This window comes from Magallana gigas, chromosome 1, assembly GCF_963853765.1.
Source record: "Magallana gigas chromosome 1, xbMagGiga1.1, whole genome shotgun sequence".
Taxonomy (NCBI): Eukaryota; Metazoa; Mollusca; class Bivalvia; order Ostreida; family Ostreidae; genus Magallana; species Magallana gigas.
The window spans coordinates 20,444,847-20,460,970 of NC_088853.1; the positions used below are offsets into that span (position 1 = coordinate 20,444,847).

Genomic DNA, 16,124 nt, shown 5'->3' on the forward strand with positions numbered 1-16,124 from the left:
GTACACAGCTAGCAGTACTTAATTTTACAAGACTGCTGATAATGAGTGCACTTGGGCTCTTGCTTTTGTGGGTGGAATTTTATTTCTTGAAAACGATCGCCAATAATGTATCCACTTTTTCCTACAGATGCATTAGAAAATGAACCGATTATCACATCTGTAATTCTATAGAAATCGTTAGATTGCATACGGGATAAAGAGTGTTTGTACTTTTAAAAGGCCTAGGCCATAGTAACCATTTTAAAGGGGCATGGTCACGATTTAGGTCAAAAATTATTTTTCCGATTTTAATATTTGCAATGCTGCAGAAAGGCATTTTTAATAGGTAACAGTAATTTGAGTGTCATTTGTTGAGTTATAAGCGAGGTACAGGGCTTGAAATTCTTCGCTGTGTAAACAAAGCATTTGTTTACATTTTGAACGTTGAAGCAAAAATTTCAGTTTTAAACCTAAAACGAATGTTTTAGATGTAAGGAACTGTTTTATTTATGCTTAAAATAAATAAAAAAAATAGACAAATAAGCTGGAAAAAGGTTTTTTACTGGTATATTGAACCTATGTAAACAAAAAACAGGGCACGAGCCTTGTTTACATGACAAAGACTTGTGAGCCCTATATCTTGCTTATAACTCTATGAATGACTTTCAAATTTTATTTGTTTTGCCTCAGACTAGAATGTCTCGACGTCATTGGATGAATCGCTTCACGTGATTGCCTTAAAAATTTCTTTACACGGCGAGCGTCAAAATTTATACGGCAACATGGCGCCGTAACGTTCTTTGAGCTGATTTTTTACACAAACGCTCAACCATACTTTTGATTTTAAGCCCAAAAATATTTAGAGTGGCCCCCCTTTGCCCGTGACGTAATATTACGATCCTAAAATGGCATCCAGGTTTGCACAAACGACTGACAAAGAAGGTAAAAAATTAGAGAAATTTAATATATGAATTTAATTGCATGGACTCGGTTTTATTAAATTTTTAAGGCTTATAAGATAATTTTGGAGAATTTTCCACGAGTATATTTGTTTCAAGACACATTTTTGAAGATTCCACTCAAAGTTCATATGTTGTACAGACATTGTCCGCGCCCCTTTCTTTCTAGCGAATTATGAAAACCGTTTATTTATTGTTTGGCAAATCGTTTTAACTTAAAAACCTTCTGACTAGCTAAAGTCTGTCTTAAAAGAAGGCTTAAGTAGAAATAATAATGTCTGACTAGCACGGTAACTAGAATTTTTCGCTTAAATAATTGGTACTCGTACAGTTAGATGCTTGTTATATGCAGTTAAGTAATTCAGTGACTTGCTTGCCTCAGATCCTCTTTTTTCAAATCTAAAAACCTTGAAAACAATGTACATTTAGAAATAATTGAATATAGAGAGTTAAGATTACAAAATTTTTAAAACTATTAATAGTATGTCCTATTGTTTCCGTTACATTTGGTGACTTTATGACCTCGAAATATTCAGTATACACATGTACATTATTATTTTACACCTGGACAAATATTAAGAGGAACGTATTCAAATTTCTAATGGAAATTTATTATCGAAAATTTGACATCTCTCCTCAATACAGAAGTCACACGGAATACCTTACAAATCATTTTTCAATGTTATCATTCGGGTATTCAAAGCAAATACATTGTAGACTTGTTTTGAAACCCAATAAGCTAGAGGGGTCATGTCATACACGATCTTGAAATCTTAAAATTTGTCCGTACGTTTGAATGAACATCGTTTGAACACTGAGTAATCAAGCAAAGTTTGAATCGAGGATATCTTCGGAGGAAGTATAGCACTTCTTCATTTTACAAGATTGTTGCTGAAGAGTGCAATTAGAAATAATTCTGTCATTGGTGGAATTTTAATTTCAATCGAACACCATTAATTTAAGCACTTGTCCTATACATGCATTAAAAGGAAATTTATTAATACATCAGATATTCTATAGAAAATACGGGCGCTTGTATGTTTAAGAGGCCGCGATCAATCCTAAAAATGTGTCTGGCATTTCCCAGATGCATTTTATTTTAGTCTTAGATTTACGCTTAAGATTAATTTAAAAAAAAAACCCAGAAAAAGGAATATCGTGAAACGTGCAACAACATGATTATATTCCGAATCACTGTGAACGACAAACCTGTAATACTTATAATATGTAATTTTATCTCAAATCAACCTTTGTTTTCTTATTGATTTTCATGAACATCTTTGGTACCCAAGACGTTTTTAAACAGGTAAATGCCTGTGTGATTGGAGTTTGTTTACACCAGACTATCACAAGAGCGCTATCAAGGACCTAAAAAAAACCTGTATTCAGTTACCATACAGACAAAGTGTCATCAGTGTTACATGTATAAACAACCAGAACTACTTCGATTTATGAAACTACTCATTGAGTATTTAAAATTCTATCAATCGAAGGCCATTAGTTCAGCTACATTGTCCTTCCTATATAAGAGCCGATAATTTTACTATTGAAAATTTTATGAACTTAAGTACACATTGAACCAAAATACTATATTCGTGTCAAAAGTTTAAGAAGCTATTTGCCTGCTCTGGGTAAAAAAGAAATAACACAAAATTCCTACCACTGGCCACATTGCGACAGTATACATGTCTTAGCATATTAAACGAGATCCCATTTTATGTATATACATATATGTACATGTGCGGTTTAGGAAATTTGAGATTAATATTCCTTGAGTATTTAGGATGTTGCAGGAAACACAGCTCAATCTTTTTGTTAGTAAAAGCTGTCGTTGGTATACAGGCATCTTCTGCAAACCCGTCTTTAAAAAGTTTAATAGTGTAAAAGGTTTCCTTGAAGTCATAACATAGGTTGTTTTGTTTTTTTTCATTTAGATGTATTTTCGAATCCGGTTAAGATTGTTTGGGTTGAAAAGTAGCTACCAGAAATATTATTTGCTGATTTTCTTTTATACTTACATTACCCACACTATCTTTTGAATATTATTATTTCGTGTTAAGCGTTATTCAAATGAGAAACACCATACAATTATCAAAATCACTACTTCCTTAATGGGGATAAGATGGTTTGTTTATAGGAAGGTCTTTTATTAATATGGTTTCCGAAGAGTTAACTAATTTTTCTTTTCCTTCTAAGCATCTTCCGTTAGTTTATAAACTGGGTTAATAATATAAAACAAAAAAAAAAAACATTGAAAATAAATTTTCTTGATACCCGTCTAAACCCGGTAAAACCGACATTGTGTTGAACGTACACAGCTCTTCTGTACCTTGTTTGCAGCTGAAAGAAATAACCATTACTTCTATTCGCGTGCAATAAATTCGCGAGTAACCTGATAGCAGCGAATATGTTTCTTTCCGTTAATCAACCATAACCATAACAAGTATTTTCCAGACTGAAGGAAAATACATCTTGATTGCAAGTTTGAATTTCGGTTATTCCCGAAAAGAAACCGTCGCAAATAAAGTATTTCACAATTCGGTCATTTATAATAAGTATAAAAAAGTTACAAAATGCAAAGAGGTCGAACAATGCTGATGAGATATAAGAGTTTGTCTATATTTAAATGTCGATGCTAATTCAATCGACGCATGTGTTTAGAAATGCAATATGATACTGACGTTTTAATTAGCGATACCTTCTCCCCTTTAATCATTTTTGAAGCATGTTTTATACTTAAGCAAACAGCAATTACAAGTATTAAAAAAAGGAAATTGAACCTTGTTGGGTTTTGTTTAGTTAGTGATATGAGAACTGCGTTAAAAATTAAGCTCTATTTTAAAGTTTGAAATATCAAATAGCAACGGTATTTGACTGAAAAATGTACGTTTATAATCAATTATCAAAGCATGATTTGCTACAAATTATGCAAGACCTCATATATCATATTAAATTCAACTAGTGCTGAGATGCTTTATCAAATGCTTTTAACGTCATATTTGAGTAGAAACACTAAAAAAAATTAAATGTTAATCTAGCTTTTCATTGGTATATTATTCTTATGTAAGTATATCAAAAGAAAACTTTTTTGGTACGTTTTTCCAGTGTTTGCGACACTCGTGGAGTTGCGAATGCACTGCGCTTATACTGCGTACATCGTTTGATCTAAGTATTTTTCATGCAGCTGTAGCAGTCCTCGAGTTTTTAAAATAACATTTTTCTTTTTATTTAATTTAAATTCTATGATTTGTCATAATAATCTTATATTTTTATTTATTTGTTCATTTTATATTATTGATTTTTTTAGGATACGTTCATGAAACATTCTTTTAATGATGTATATTATGCACAAGTAAATGGTTCAATATCTTTCCTTTCTATTTTGTACTATTTAATGATGAAATAAGATCGAAGAATATTAACACATAAAGTACTTCCTAGATACCAAGACAAACATTATTTGCGGCGAAGGGTTGATATATGTTGATGGTTTGTGAATAAAACTATTCCCTAACTATATAAAACGTCATATAACATGCGCTCCTAAACGCATAAATCCCCAAAGATTTATTTTAGAATATTGTTAAGAATTAAAAAAAAATAACGTGCGTCAAAAAAAGGAAAACAAAACAAACATAATAAAAACAAAAAAAGAATTAGTTTTTTTTAAAACTTTTTTTTACAGAATAGGACCATATATTTTTGCAAATGTTCATTTAAGATTGAAAAAAAAAACCAAAAACTTACCGAATATGAGAACGTTGTTCAGTTTAAGATGCATTCCAGTTTAATATGTTCTATCAAAACATTAAATGTGTTTTTGAAATCATGATCAGTTTAAATAGCTTTCATATAGGTTTCAGAAGGATATATTTCTATTTCGTATTGAATAATTGATTGTAATACTAATTGCCTTGAAGTATAATTATAATCTATTGTGTTTTTAAATAACGACGTTAATTCAAAAGAAATGCTCAACAGACCTTTTATCGTCTAAGGCTTTCATTTCTACTACTTGATAGATATGGTTTATATGAAAGAAATATTTGATAGGTAAATATTTTAAAACTCTGGTCTAAATTATTATTCATAGCACTAACGTACTAACTAACTAAGTAGATACTTAAGGGACCTTAGGAAAAAGGAAATAAAAACGTAATAGTCATTGTTCATTGTTTGTGAGAGGTCTGGAAGCCAAATTCATGATAGGTTTTTCCAAAATTTGTTACACGTGCGACGAAATGAAAACTACACGTGTTTTAAAGGAACATTGACTATTTCCTATACAGTTGAATCATATATGATTAGAATCAATGAAATGAATATATTTTTAATAGCTAACAATGTATTTTGTTTATTCAATTTGAACCAATTTATATTATTTTGCGTTTTATTTCATATATTTAATTAGATATTGATTTTAAACAGTAGCGGAATTATATAAAAATTTTTGTTGTATCAATGATAGATGTTAAGAAAGTTCGGTTTGATAAAATCATGTTCAAAATTCTAGAAATTTTATATCATTTTTGTATGATTTACCATTTATGAATTGACGTTACTACAACGTTTATCTTAATTGTGTATTACCAATTCATTTTAATTGACATTCCTTCACAGTCTGATTCCTTAATTGGCTTTCTAAATAAGTTCAATAAACTTATCGTTGCACAGCAAAAGTAATTTGAAACAAAAGACCAGTTAAATGCCCTCAGTTTAAAATCATCATTATAAGTTGAAATTTCAAGCAGTGTAAATTCATGTTTTCAGTGTGTAAATTGAACGGCATGCATTTTTCAGTAAGAAATAAAGTCTTTTGACGAGACACATTGCTAAAAGAGCATTTATAATTTTAAAAGCCTAATTCCTATGTTTAAATTTGTGATAATAATACCTTACGTTTTTTGTTTCTTATTGATATTAAACAATCAGTTTCTGTTTTATATTACTATACAAAGGATGAAATGCTATATATTTTCACGTGCAATCTTTACTTTTTTGATTGCAGATCAAACTAAATCCATCAGACACCGACATACACGAGGGTTGTCCCAAAATAGCGTATACAAGTGGCGTTATTAATTTAACCGAAGACGTAGGTAATAAAACCAGTGCCACAAAAAGTTCAAGTAATTTGCATTCAAATCAATTATTGAATGGTATTAAATTAGTGAAATGAAAGCATGCTATGTCATAAATTCGACTTGCTGCGCAATGTCTAAAGCGAAAATTTAGGAACAGCATAATGAAATCAAAATTAAAAAAAAATCAAATTATAAACTCATTTCAATTTGTTTTTAATTCTAATATTTATGTTTTGACTATCAAATAACATACGTCATCCTACAAAGCACAAAGTAGTTTTTCTAACAACCCTCGGAGAGCTCTTCGATATATAATTTCTAGACAATAAAATTTTCAAACGAATCAACAACTACTTCACACATGTGCTTAAGGACGTGACCCCCAAACGTCCCCCCAAACCCCCCGAGCTAGACCCCAGGGTAGTTGACTTTTTTTTTATATAGAAATTCCTTTAAAGGCATGAACACATGTTCCTTATCAAATATCTGAGAATTAATTGGGAATATCGACTTATTTAAAACAATCATAACCTGCATATACATGTAAAAAGAAGAAAGGTATGCCACTCCGATAGGTTACCGAAATAAACATTTGTTGGTCACTTTAACTTGGTACGATAACATCCGAGAAAATCGATTTAATTCTATTGGCGTGCAAAAGGACTCCTTGGAATTTATCCTTCATGAGTGTACATTACGTCACCGAAAAATGTTGACTTCACCACAGTTATCTAGCTTGATTTCGAAAAACTCGTTTAACATGCTATGATGGTTTACAGAAAAAAGTAATACTATGTTCATTTTCAAAGCATGATGAGGAAGAGCTATACTTACTGCGATAATATCATCCCCTGTCTGTTGGATATATGAAGCAGATACATGTTTATAGTATAAATAGGCAAAGAGGTAATAATGTAAACAAACCTGAGTGCATTACCTTTCCTCTTATTACATGCAAGGGGGGGGGGGTGTTACAGTAATCGTTTATTTTACATTAGTATTTACATATTTTAAATGGAACATGTTATGTACATGACTGAAAAGGAATTTCTATAAAAATGACAATTATCCCGGTGATGTAATTTAAATTCATTAAAAGAAGGTACATGTAGGCAGGGTTCTGTCCTCAAGGACCTGTGGTACTGCAGTTCACGCACGTGTACGAATATTTGTTTTGTTAGCGCGGTACCCGATCACTGCTAGGAGAGTGAGTAAGCGACCAGCGCACTAGGTTTCGTTTGTCATCGAAAACAAGGTTTTTGTCTTGCTTAGATTGCCGAGTGGTAAGAGCGGTGGCCGCTCACTGCTAGGAGAAAGGGTTCCATACTTATTGAGTTCAAGACCCGACCGGGACGGAGGTGGAGCTCAAATATAGTCAATTTCCATGTGCTACTTCAATGTATTTCTTCAATAAAAATTAAAACAAACGAGAGGCCAATAGGCCTTGACGGTCACCTAAGTAGCATTTAACCCATACACAAACTTATCGAAGAGTCTCATATATTCATTTCATTGGGTTTCATTCTGGAGTAGAACAATTTTTAATTAGTAATGACGACCACCTCCCTGCCTGAAACCTTTCAAAAAGAACTATGAAACCTTTAATTTTGGCGAAAAACTTAAAGATCTGGTCTACAAAATCATGAATTTCAGTTTTCCTTTCAGGTGTGTGGGAGTAAAGAAGATAATTTTTAAACATTATATGGATTAACACCTATACATCCATTTGGCCCTGCCCCAGAGTCAAAATCCATACTTCATGGGACATGAAATTTCTAATTTTAGTACAGGACTTCACCACACTAGAGCCAGAACCCCTGATCCAGAGGCCATGAATTTCATAATTTTGGTAGAGGGCTTCAGGGACATCATTATCATGCATTTAGTTTTTAACAAATATATATGGGAGTAGAGCAGAAGATTTTTTAAGATTTAATACATTTTTACTATATGGTCATATTGGCCCCACCCTTGAATCAGAACCCCTGACCCAGCGGCCATGAATTGTACAATTTTGGTATAGAGGGCTTCATGGACATCATAACCCTGCAATTAGTTTTTTCCTCTCATGTGTGGGAGTAGAGAAGAAGATTTTTGAAAATTTGGCTTTTTTTTGCATATTTGGCCCCACTTGTGGTGCCCCGAGGGTGGGAGAGCCACGAATTTCACAATTTATATTCCTCTTGCCATAGAGATGCCTCACACCAAAAATGGTAACAATTAGCCTTGTAAGTTTTAAGAAGAAGCTAAAAATGTAAAATTGTTAACCCACGAAAACGGATAGCAGTAGGTCACCTGAGTGTACTCAGGTGACTTAAAAAAAACAAACAATGGAAAACTTGAGCTGCCTAATTTTTCCTGTCTTGTTTTATTTTTTCTTTTATTTAAAAAAATGCAACATGCGTTCCTTAAGTCATTGATTTATTCTTCATTTTTCTTTTCATTTTTCTTTTCCTTTTATGATAAATGTATTTAAATAAATCAATCATGTCCGACAATGAAAGCATTAAAGCTACGGTACATATCAAAAGGATCCCCGTCACACCAATCGTTACGGCGCTCTGTCGCTCTTCGTACACACTGATTTGAGTGCGGGTGTACGCACTGGTTGTTTTCCTGTTCACCCTCAGTTCTTTTTTAACTTCAGTGATCCATTCCTCTAAAGTCTTATTCATCAGAAAACTGTTGTTATGTGTTGAACAAACTGAAAATAAAAAGGTTTAATTTCACAAGCATGTATTGTACCACCTATGTTTTATCGGTATTGGATTACATGTCAGGAAAAAACCTTACATTTCAAAAATGAGATTTTGTACGTGTGCATGTAAAGTATACGCCAACCTTTATTTATTTTCCTTACATTTATATTTAAAAATTAAAAAAAATATCGAGTATATTAAATCTGAAGGTTCATGTCTTTAAGTTATTTACTTCATGGATAAAACAATCACTTCTCGGCGCACTAGATACAATTATTTTACGGCAAAACGATGAGAATGTATAAATTATGTAAATTTTTTAACATTCTTACAAATTTTACGTACAGTTTAAGTTATAATATCTTTTTTACACTTCGGAGGAGGCTTGATTTATACTTATAATTGGTTTGATAATGAATTACATAGATTATACATTATGTACCAACAGAGAAAAAAACATAAAGGGACTTACCCTCACAATAAAGGTCAGGTGTTGTCCACGATCCATTCACACAAAGTGCCATGGAATCATGGGAACTCCCGGTGTAACCGCGCGCACATGAGTACAGGGTATGACTACCATTAGTTAGTCCATCATATAGTTTGTTGGCGTTTTGAATATCGACAGGGATCGGACAATCTGTAAAGAACAATAAAAAATGTACCTTTAAATTCATACTGTTTTGTTGTTTGCATGGTACTTTCAGTATTAGCACTAATTGTTTCTTTGACATGTCCCCTACATTACATTTTTCAAACTTTTTATGCAGTCAGTATTTAGATGACAATGAAAACTCTTAATAAGGTCCGTTTCATCAACAACAGTTGGAGAACATGAAAAAAAAATCATTCCTATCCACACAATTAACAGCTGATTCAGTGTTTAAAGTGTTGACTATCCCATGATAACTTATTGCGTGGTGGGTCATAAATTCGTAGCACTTTAAAAAATACATATGACGTTATTTAACCTTCTAAATCAAGATTAAAAATTAATTATCAAAATTGTATCATACACGTATCAAGGGCAATAGAAATTTAATAAACATTATTAATTCTAATTACATGTATACTTTACTTTAAAATACTAACTCACATTTCACCATTTGTTCATTTCGCCATTGTTGTCAGCGTGTGAGTTTGTGACAAGGTGGACTCTAATGTCTAAGATTATCTTTCTTTATACACATATTAGCTTGGGCGAATTTAAGACGGGACCAAACCAATTGTAAGTGGTGAAGGGCAAAATTTAACACAGGACGAAAATAACCCATGATTCTGTACTTACGTCGTTTGATCTAGATTTTTGCCCTACAAATAATCTAATTACTATAATAGAATCATTTTGTTAAGTATCGATGTTTTTCTACTTTTACATTCGGATGGAGTTTTACATTATCATACATATACCTGAAGATTTACACAAGCTCGTCATTGAGTCCCAATCTTGTACACAACTGTCTGTTTCCGAACACATTGTCCCTGTCAGAGGTTATTAAATAAATAATGCAAGCATCAACAAAATATTCCAGCGATCAATTCACAAACGTTCATTCTACAAAATAACGCATTTTTGGACTAAATTCAAAGCTAAAAGTAAGATCAAGACAAAACTAACATAAAAAGCTATTTACTTGAACAAAGAACACATTGAATTGGCAAGCGTCTTTATCGTTTGCAATGACCTTAACATTCATTTAAATCTTTTAATCATCGTATAAACTCCGGGGTAAACTTTAACTTTTTCTATTGATAACTGTAATTCTGATATTTGCAATGGTTTCATAGACACTTACATGTATACACTTGATAGAGTAAATAGTATAAAACCATTACGAGATCAAAGAAAGATAATTCAAAACTGTAATCTGTTTTTGTCTAATGTTTTATCAATCGTTCAGAGCACAGGTAAACAAAAAAATTCATAAAGTTATGTATTTAATTCCGTATAGATAAACTTTGGTAAGTATGTTTGATCTATTTTTACTTAAACCCGAAATCCTTATGTAGTATTTTGTTAACATGTTTCGCAAGACCAAATATTGTAAGTTATTTGTCCAAAGGATTTTATCTATAATTAAATCACTTAAAAAATGATCGATTGATTTTCTGTTTTGCGTTCAAAATATGGTTGTTCTTCCGAAGAATTTTGAGCATAATGATAGTTATAGTCAATCAAAAACATACGTATATCTTTTATCGTTCCACATCGACTTATCAAAATCAGTCGCTTAGATATGAAAGTCATCTTGCAAATAAAAACTAAGTGTCCTCACAACACAAGGGAAGATAACACATAAAGGACATGGTATTTCTACTTTTTTGTTCTTGTAATACTTTTTGTAGGTTGTCATTGCAAACACATATTTCTGATTGCATAGTTGTGAAATCCTGTGCCATTTGTTCATTAAGATATTATTTGTTTTTTGTTCAGATAACACTAAACCCTTTCTTTAAGTATATGACTCATTGAATAGCTTTGACGTGAATACCATTTATATCAATGACCCTGACTGTGACTTCAACTTCTGTATCCTGTTGGCTGTGAGTTCCATTACCCCATGTTCCACCAACGTAAATCAAGAATCCGTGTGATACTGATGCATTCGGTCTCCATAGCAACACTTCCGTATCCGTGTAAGAGTAAATAATGGCGCCGTATGGATCTGCTGATGTGTCAATCATAGCACTTCCTCCGGCATAGAATGTAAACCCAGCGTTGTTACCTTTCAAAGCTTTCATCTGGATTAAGAAGCCGTTCATTTAAAACGTTTTACGTTTGGGGAATTAATTATGAAAAATCAAACATGATTTTGATTTTTGTTGAATGAATAAATGTTCGAATTAGGAGATAAATACATCAATACATAATACAGTGCTGCTGTCGTGACAGTTGACAAAACAGTCCTATCCTATTGTATACATTGTGTCCTGCATCTATCCTGCAAATAAGCTCTATCCTATCCTATCCCCTACCATAGCATCCAGATATAGGAATAAAAGTTAAATAAAACGAAATTTGAGAAACAAATGATTTTAACGACTAACATTGTACTCAAAATGACTAATTAAAACATAAATCCGATTTTTTTTTAGAACGGGTACATGTAACTTGCTTACCTATGCAACGGTTAAAAAAAATCGTACGCGGATTGTAAACGTAAACAGGTCAGCGATTAGAATTTTGTTTCTGTAAGATTTATGTATTAAAAACAGATTAATAACTTCAATGCGATTGTTGAACTTTTGTTTTTATACAATTTTTTTATCAAATTATTTTCCTTATCACATAATAACTGCAAAATCATCGCTAATCGGCCTATTCATTCCGCGATAAATGTAAACAAGATCTAGAAATTAGAATGTTTTGATGAATCATTAAAAAAGATTGCATTAATAGTTAAACCATTCAGAGTTGTTTTCGATATATAATTTAATACACAAATAGAGGTAGCTAACATCTATTAATGTGTTCTGTTCAGTTTAATATCGGACAGAAATATACGTCCCTGTTATCGGGGATCGAAGAAATTATATGAAACGCGAAAAGTCCACACAAACAATATTAATTTTGTTTCTTGTTTACATTTTTATCTATTAATATGCCGGATTTGTTCGGCTATGAATTCAATCAATTTTTCAACATTCTGTAAACTTTAAATGAAGTAAAGAAATCTATTCATGAAGTAATGATATGTGACATCGACTTCTCACATTAACGCCATGCTTGCGTACGAATTGACAAACATGTAGCCCAGACATGCGCACATCACTTTTCTGCACAATTTTGTTAAAACATTTATAATCATTCTTAAATGTTTTTACTTGCAAAAAAAAATTAAATTGACATTGTGAATGCTTTTTCACGTAAATTTTTATTTCACAAAATCACTCTGAAATTTATACTCGAATCTGATTGGCTACAGGATACTAGTATAGGATAAGATAGGATAAAAAAATAACTTTTATGTTTCTATCATGTATCCTGAATCCTGCATCATATCCTGTCCTATCCTATCCCGTCCTTGTCAACTTTCATGATGGCAGCATTGTAATATCTTTTAAATTTATTGTTTTTATGACTATTGGGTAAAAAAAAAACCCGGATAGATTATAGACAACGTTTGCTATATAAAACTCACTTGCACCGACACTAACATTGAGTCAAGATTGTAAGTGGAGTCAAAGGGGACTGTATCAGTTGTAGGTGACGTCACATCTACGTTATTTTTATCCATGATGAAGGACCTGGTAAATTGCTTGCTGCTGAACACCCATGCTTGGATGTGAAGTGATGCAGATTTCCCTTGCACATTCTCGGTCCCCCATCCATCACGTGCACAAAACACGTACTGATCTGCACATACAGAGTTAAAACGCGTTTAAAGCGAAGTATTGGGGATCAGTTGATACATGCATTAATTGTGATATCAATAATTCGTTATACTCATAAACGATGTCGTAATTATAATTATAGCGAATTCACTATGTACAAGTTCCCTTTAACCAAACTACAATTAATGATAATCAAGGCATAACATGAAAAAAACCCACTAAAACGAAAATACACTCATTTGAAATCTATAATAGTAGGATTGCTAATTTGAAATAAATTCATTCAAACTTTTATGAATTGGTATTACTGCCTATAATAATTAGCATTGCTATTTTTAAACTAATAGGAATATAACTTTTTTGCTTGAAATTATTTTTTTTGCACCATTGCGGGGCTTAAATGCAATACTCTCTACCAATATATATTTGTTATATCCAAATTCGTCAAATCAGTTACAACGATCTGTTATCTTTTCATGGACTACACAAAACTTCCCTATATCCGAGATTACACTACATCTGTGTTCGAACTAAACTAAGTTACTATATGGATAATATATCTCATCAATTAAGTAAGTTCGTAAGTTCTGTTGTTTATACAACAGTCTTGTCAGCAAATGCTATCTTCCGCTAGATCGAATGCTGTCTGACGTTTTTCATACTTATTGTTAGGCCATTATCATTAATCGAATTGTCTAATTTTTCCGGTTCCCGATTATAATTTGCATTGGGCTTTGAATTTAAATTCTATTCGTTATCACAGCGTTATATATAAAAGATGTCTCATGAACAATATTGGTCACCCGACCATAGCTTGCACAAAACACAAAGTGACCTTCGCACCCATGCATATACATGTTATGATATACACAAATTCCTTTACGTATATGACACCAACCGATCCCTGAACCAACATAGTTTAACGGTTACATCCCTTGACTGCTACGTTGGAACAACAATTATACAATTATTGCATTATAGCCAATTTTTTTAGCTTGAAAATTATCATTTTGTCATGATAAATATCAACATTTTTTTCTCTTAAGATGTAATATTGCTTAGGGACTGGATTATCCATATATTTAAAAAAAACCACACAGAATTCACGAGTCCCATTGTTTTGAAGCACTATTTCGTCTTCCAAAATACAAGCTTGTTAGAGAGTAAATCTACAATTTCATTATAGAATAGAAACATGCAATTAATGAAATATTTGATATTGCAATTAAATATTATTGGAAAAAAAAGTTCATTCCACTGTTTGATATATTCATTCTTCAGATATGAAAAAAAACTTACTTCTGTAACTAATATTTCCATATTTATTTATATAACTATTAAATGTTTTCTTTACCGGGCTATTGTTTCTAAACAGCAGTGAAATGATACATGTTTCACGTTTTATAAACGTGTAAGCTCTTTTCATTTTCAAGATCTTGACATTGAAATACGTTAAAGGGAAAATACAAATGCAAAATCAATAAGTAAATATGCAGACAACAAGATGTCGAGCAAGAATACTTTACCTAAGGTCAGACGAAATGTTGACCCATTTATTTATTTAATTAAACATATATTTGAAAGGTCAAGAAAACCTTTAAATGATATAGATTTTGTACCAAAAAAATTTGTACTTGAGATTCTTTTGTTTATTTGTGATTTTGAAATAATCTTCTAAACCTTATTTTGAATGTTCACCAGTTTTGCAGTATATTTTTGAAAATTGGCGATATTGCTGCATTATATTTCGTATTTCTATCAAACGTTAATCTGCCTTGTTTCATTGAAATCAGTTAGACTGATTAATTCTTGTGAATTACGGAAACCTTGAACTTTAAAGTAAACAGTGTTTACAGCTGTCCAGCGTCATGTTGACCTTTATCTTTGTTTCAAGCTGTTTTGTTTAATTTTCAAAATGCACTTTAACGACATCAAGTTTGTTAACTGTAAAAAATGTCTTGCCTTTCTGACGGTGGTTTGAATAAAAGAAAGACTTTAAAATATGTCTTGTCTTATAATTTTCAGAATTTCATGAAAAAAGTGTAATCTGAGTTGGCGTTATTATTTTTTTTATACTGATAACAGACTGTTAAACGAAAAATTAGAAACAGATATTAGATTAACTTCCATTTAGGTAAAATTCAATATGAACAAGTATTTTCTTCTTTATTTTTACGAAACCCGATAATGTTTCAGTGTAATAAAAACTGACAAAGCTGAAATTTCAACACTCAGTTCAAATTAGTTTATTAATTGATAAAACCTTAAGCAACCACTCCTTCCCCATAAAAACTACAGATTGCACTAAATAATCATTAAAATATCAGACTCGAATTCCAACGTAACACGACTTGGCTTTTTTCTTTAATCTAACGTACTGATGTACATTTAAAATATTAATTTAGATACTTTTGCTCAGTGTTGACGCTCAATTTAAAACAGGGCCGGGGCAGCTTACTCGTTGTTAAATGCAATAATCTTCATGATTAGACAGTTAAACCAATCATAGGTTTATGTGGATAACCTAATTCATACTGATTTAATCTATCCATTGTAATTGATTAAATATGTTGCTTTCTCTGGGTGTACAAGGCTCGTTTTTTTTTACTGTAATTAACCATTTTCCTGTTTCAAAAATTTAAATAAAAAGAAAAACTAAAAACTTTAAAAGTTAAGAAATTTTCGCAACACATATTCGTTATGTCGAAATTTCTTAAGTTTTTTGGTAACATGTTTGAATGTGAATATTAACACCAACATGTATATGAATTTGTGACCAAGTAGACTCAAAAGACGTTCCCATTTTTATTGATCAAAGGAAAAAGGTGGCAGGAAAACAATCTATAAATTCAGCAAATATATCTGTTGAAGATGTACATTGTACTAACAATGGTGGTGCCAGCGTTCTTTTCCCGCTTTTCCAGCGTACAATAGAAAACAAAACCGGAGCTACAGAAATAGGACGAAATCCGGAATACATTCCAATATTATAAAAATACGTAAGTGACTCGCTCACAGATAAAACAGTACAAAGATTTGCCATTTAGTCAACTGTTGTGTGACTGGGA

General features: G+C 31.7%; 1 protein-coding gene across 1 annotated transcript; it reads right to left on the reverse strand.

Annotated features, from left to right (window-relative positions):
• Window positions 1-8,430: 8,430 nt before the first annotated feature.
• On the reverse strand, window positions 8,431-11,463 carry LOC136275699 (uncharacterized). The gene is made up of 4 exons (XM_066085451.1): window positions 11,214-11,463; window positions 10,132-10,203; window positions 9,194-9,361; window positions 8,431-8,726 (listed from the first exon to the last, which is right to left on the reverse strand). Exons 1-4 carry the CDS (start codon window positions 11,461-11,463, stop codon window positions 8,431-8,433), a joined length of 786 nt encoding a protein of 261 aa, XP_065941523.1.
• Window positions 11,464-16,124: the final 4,661 nt, after the last annotated feature.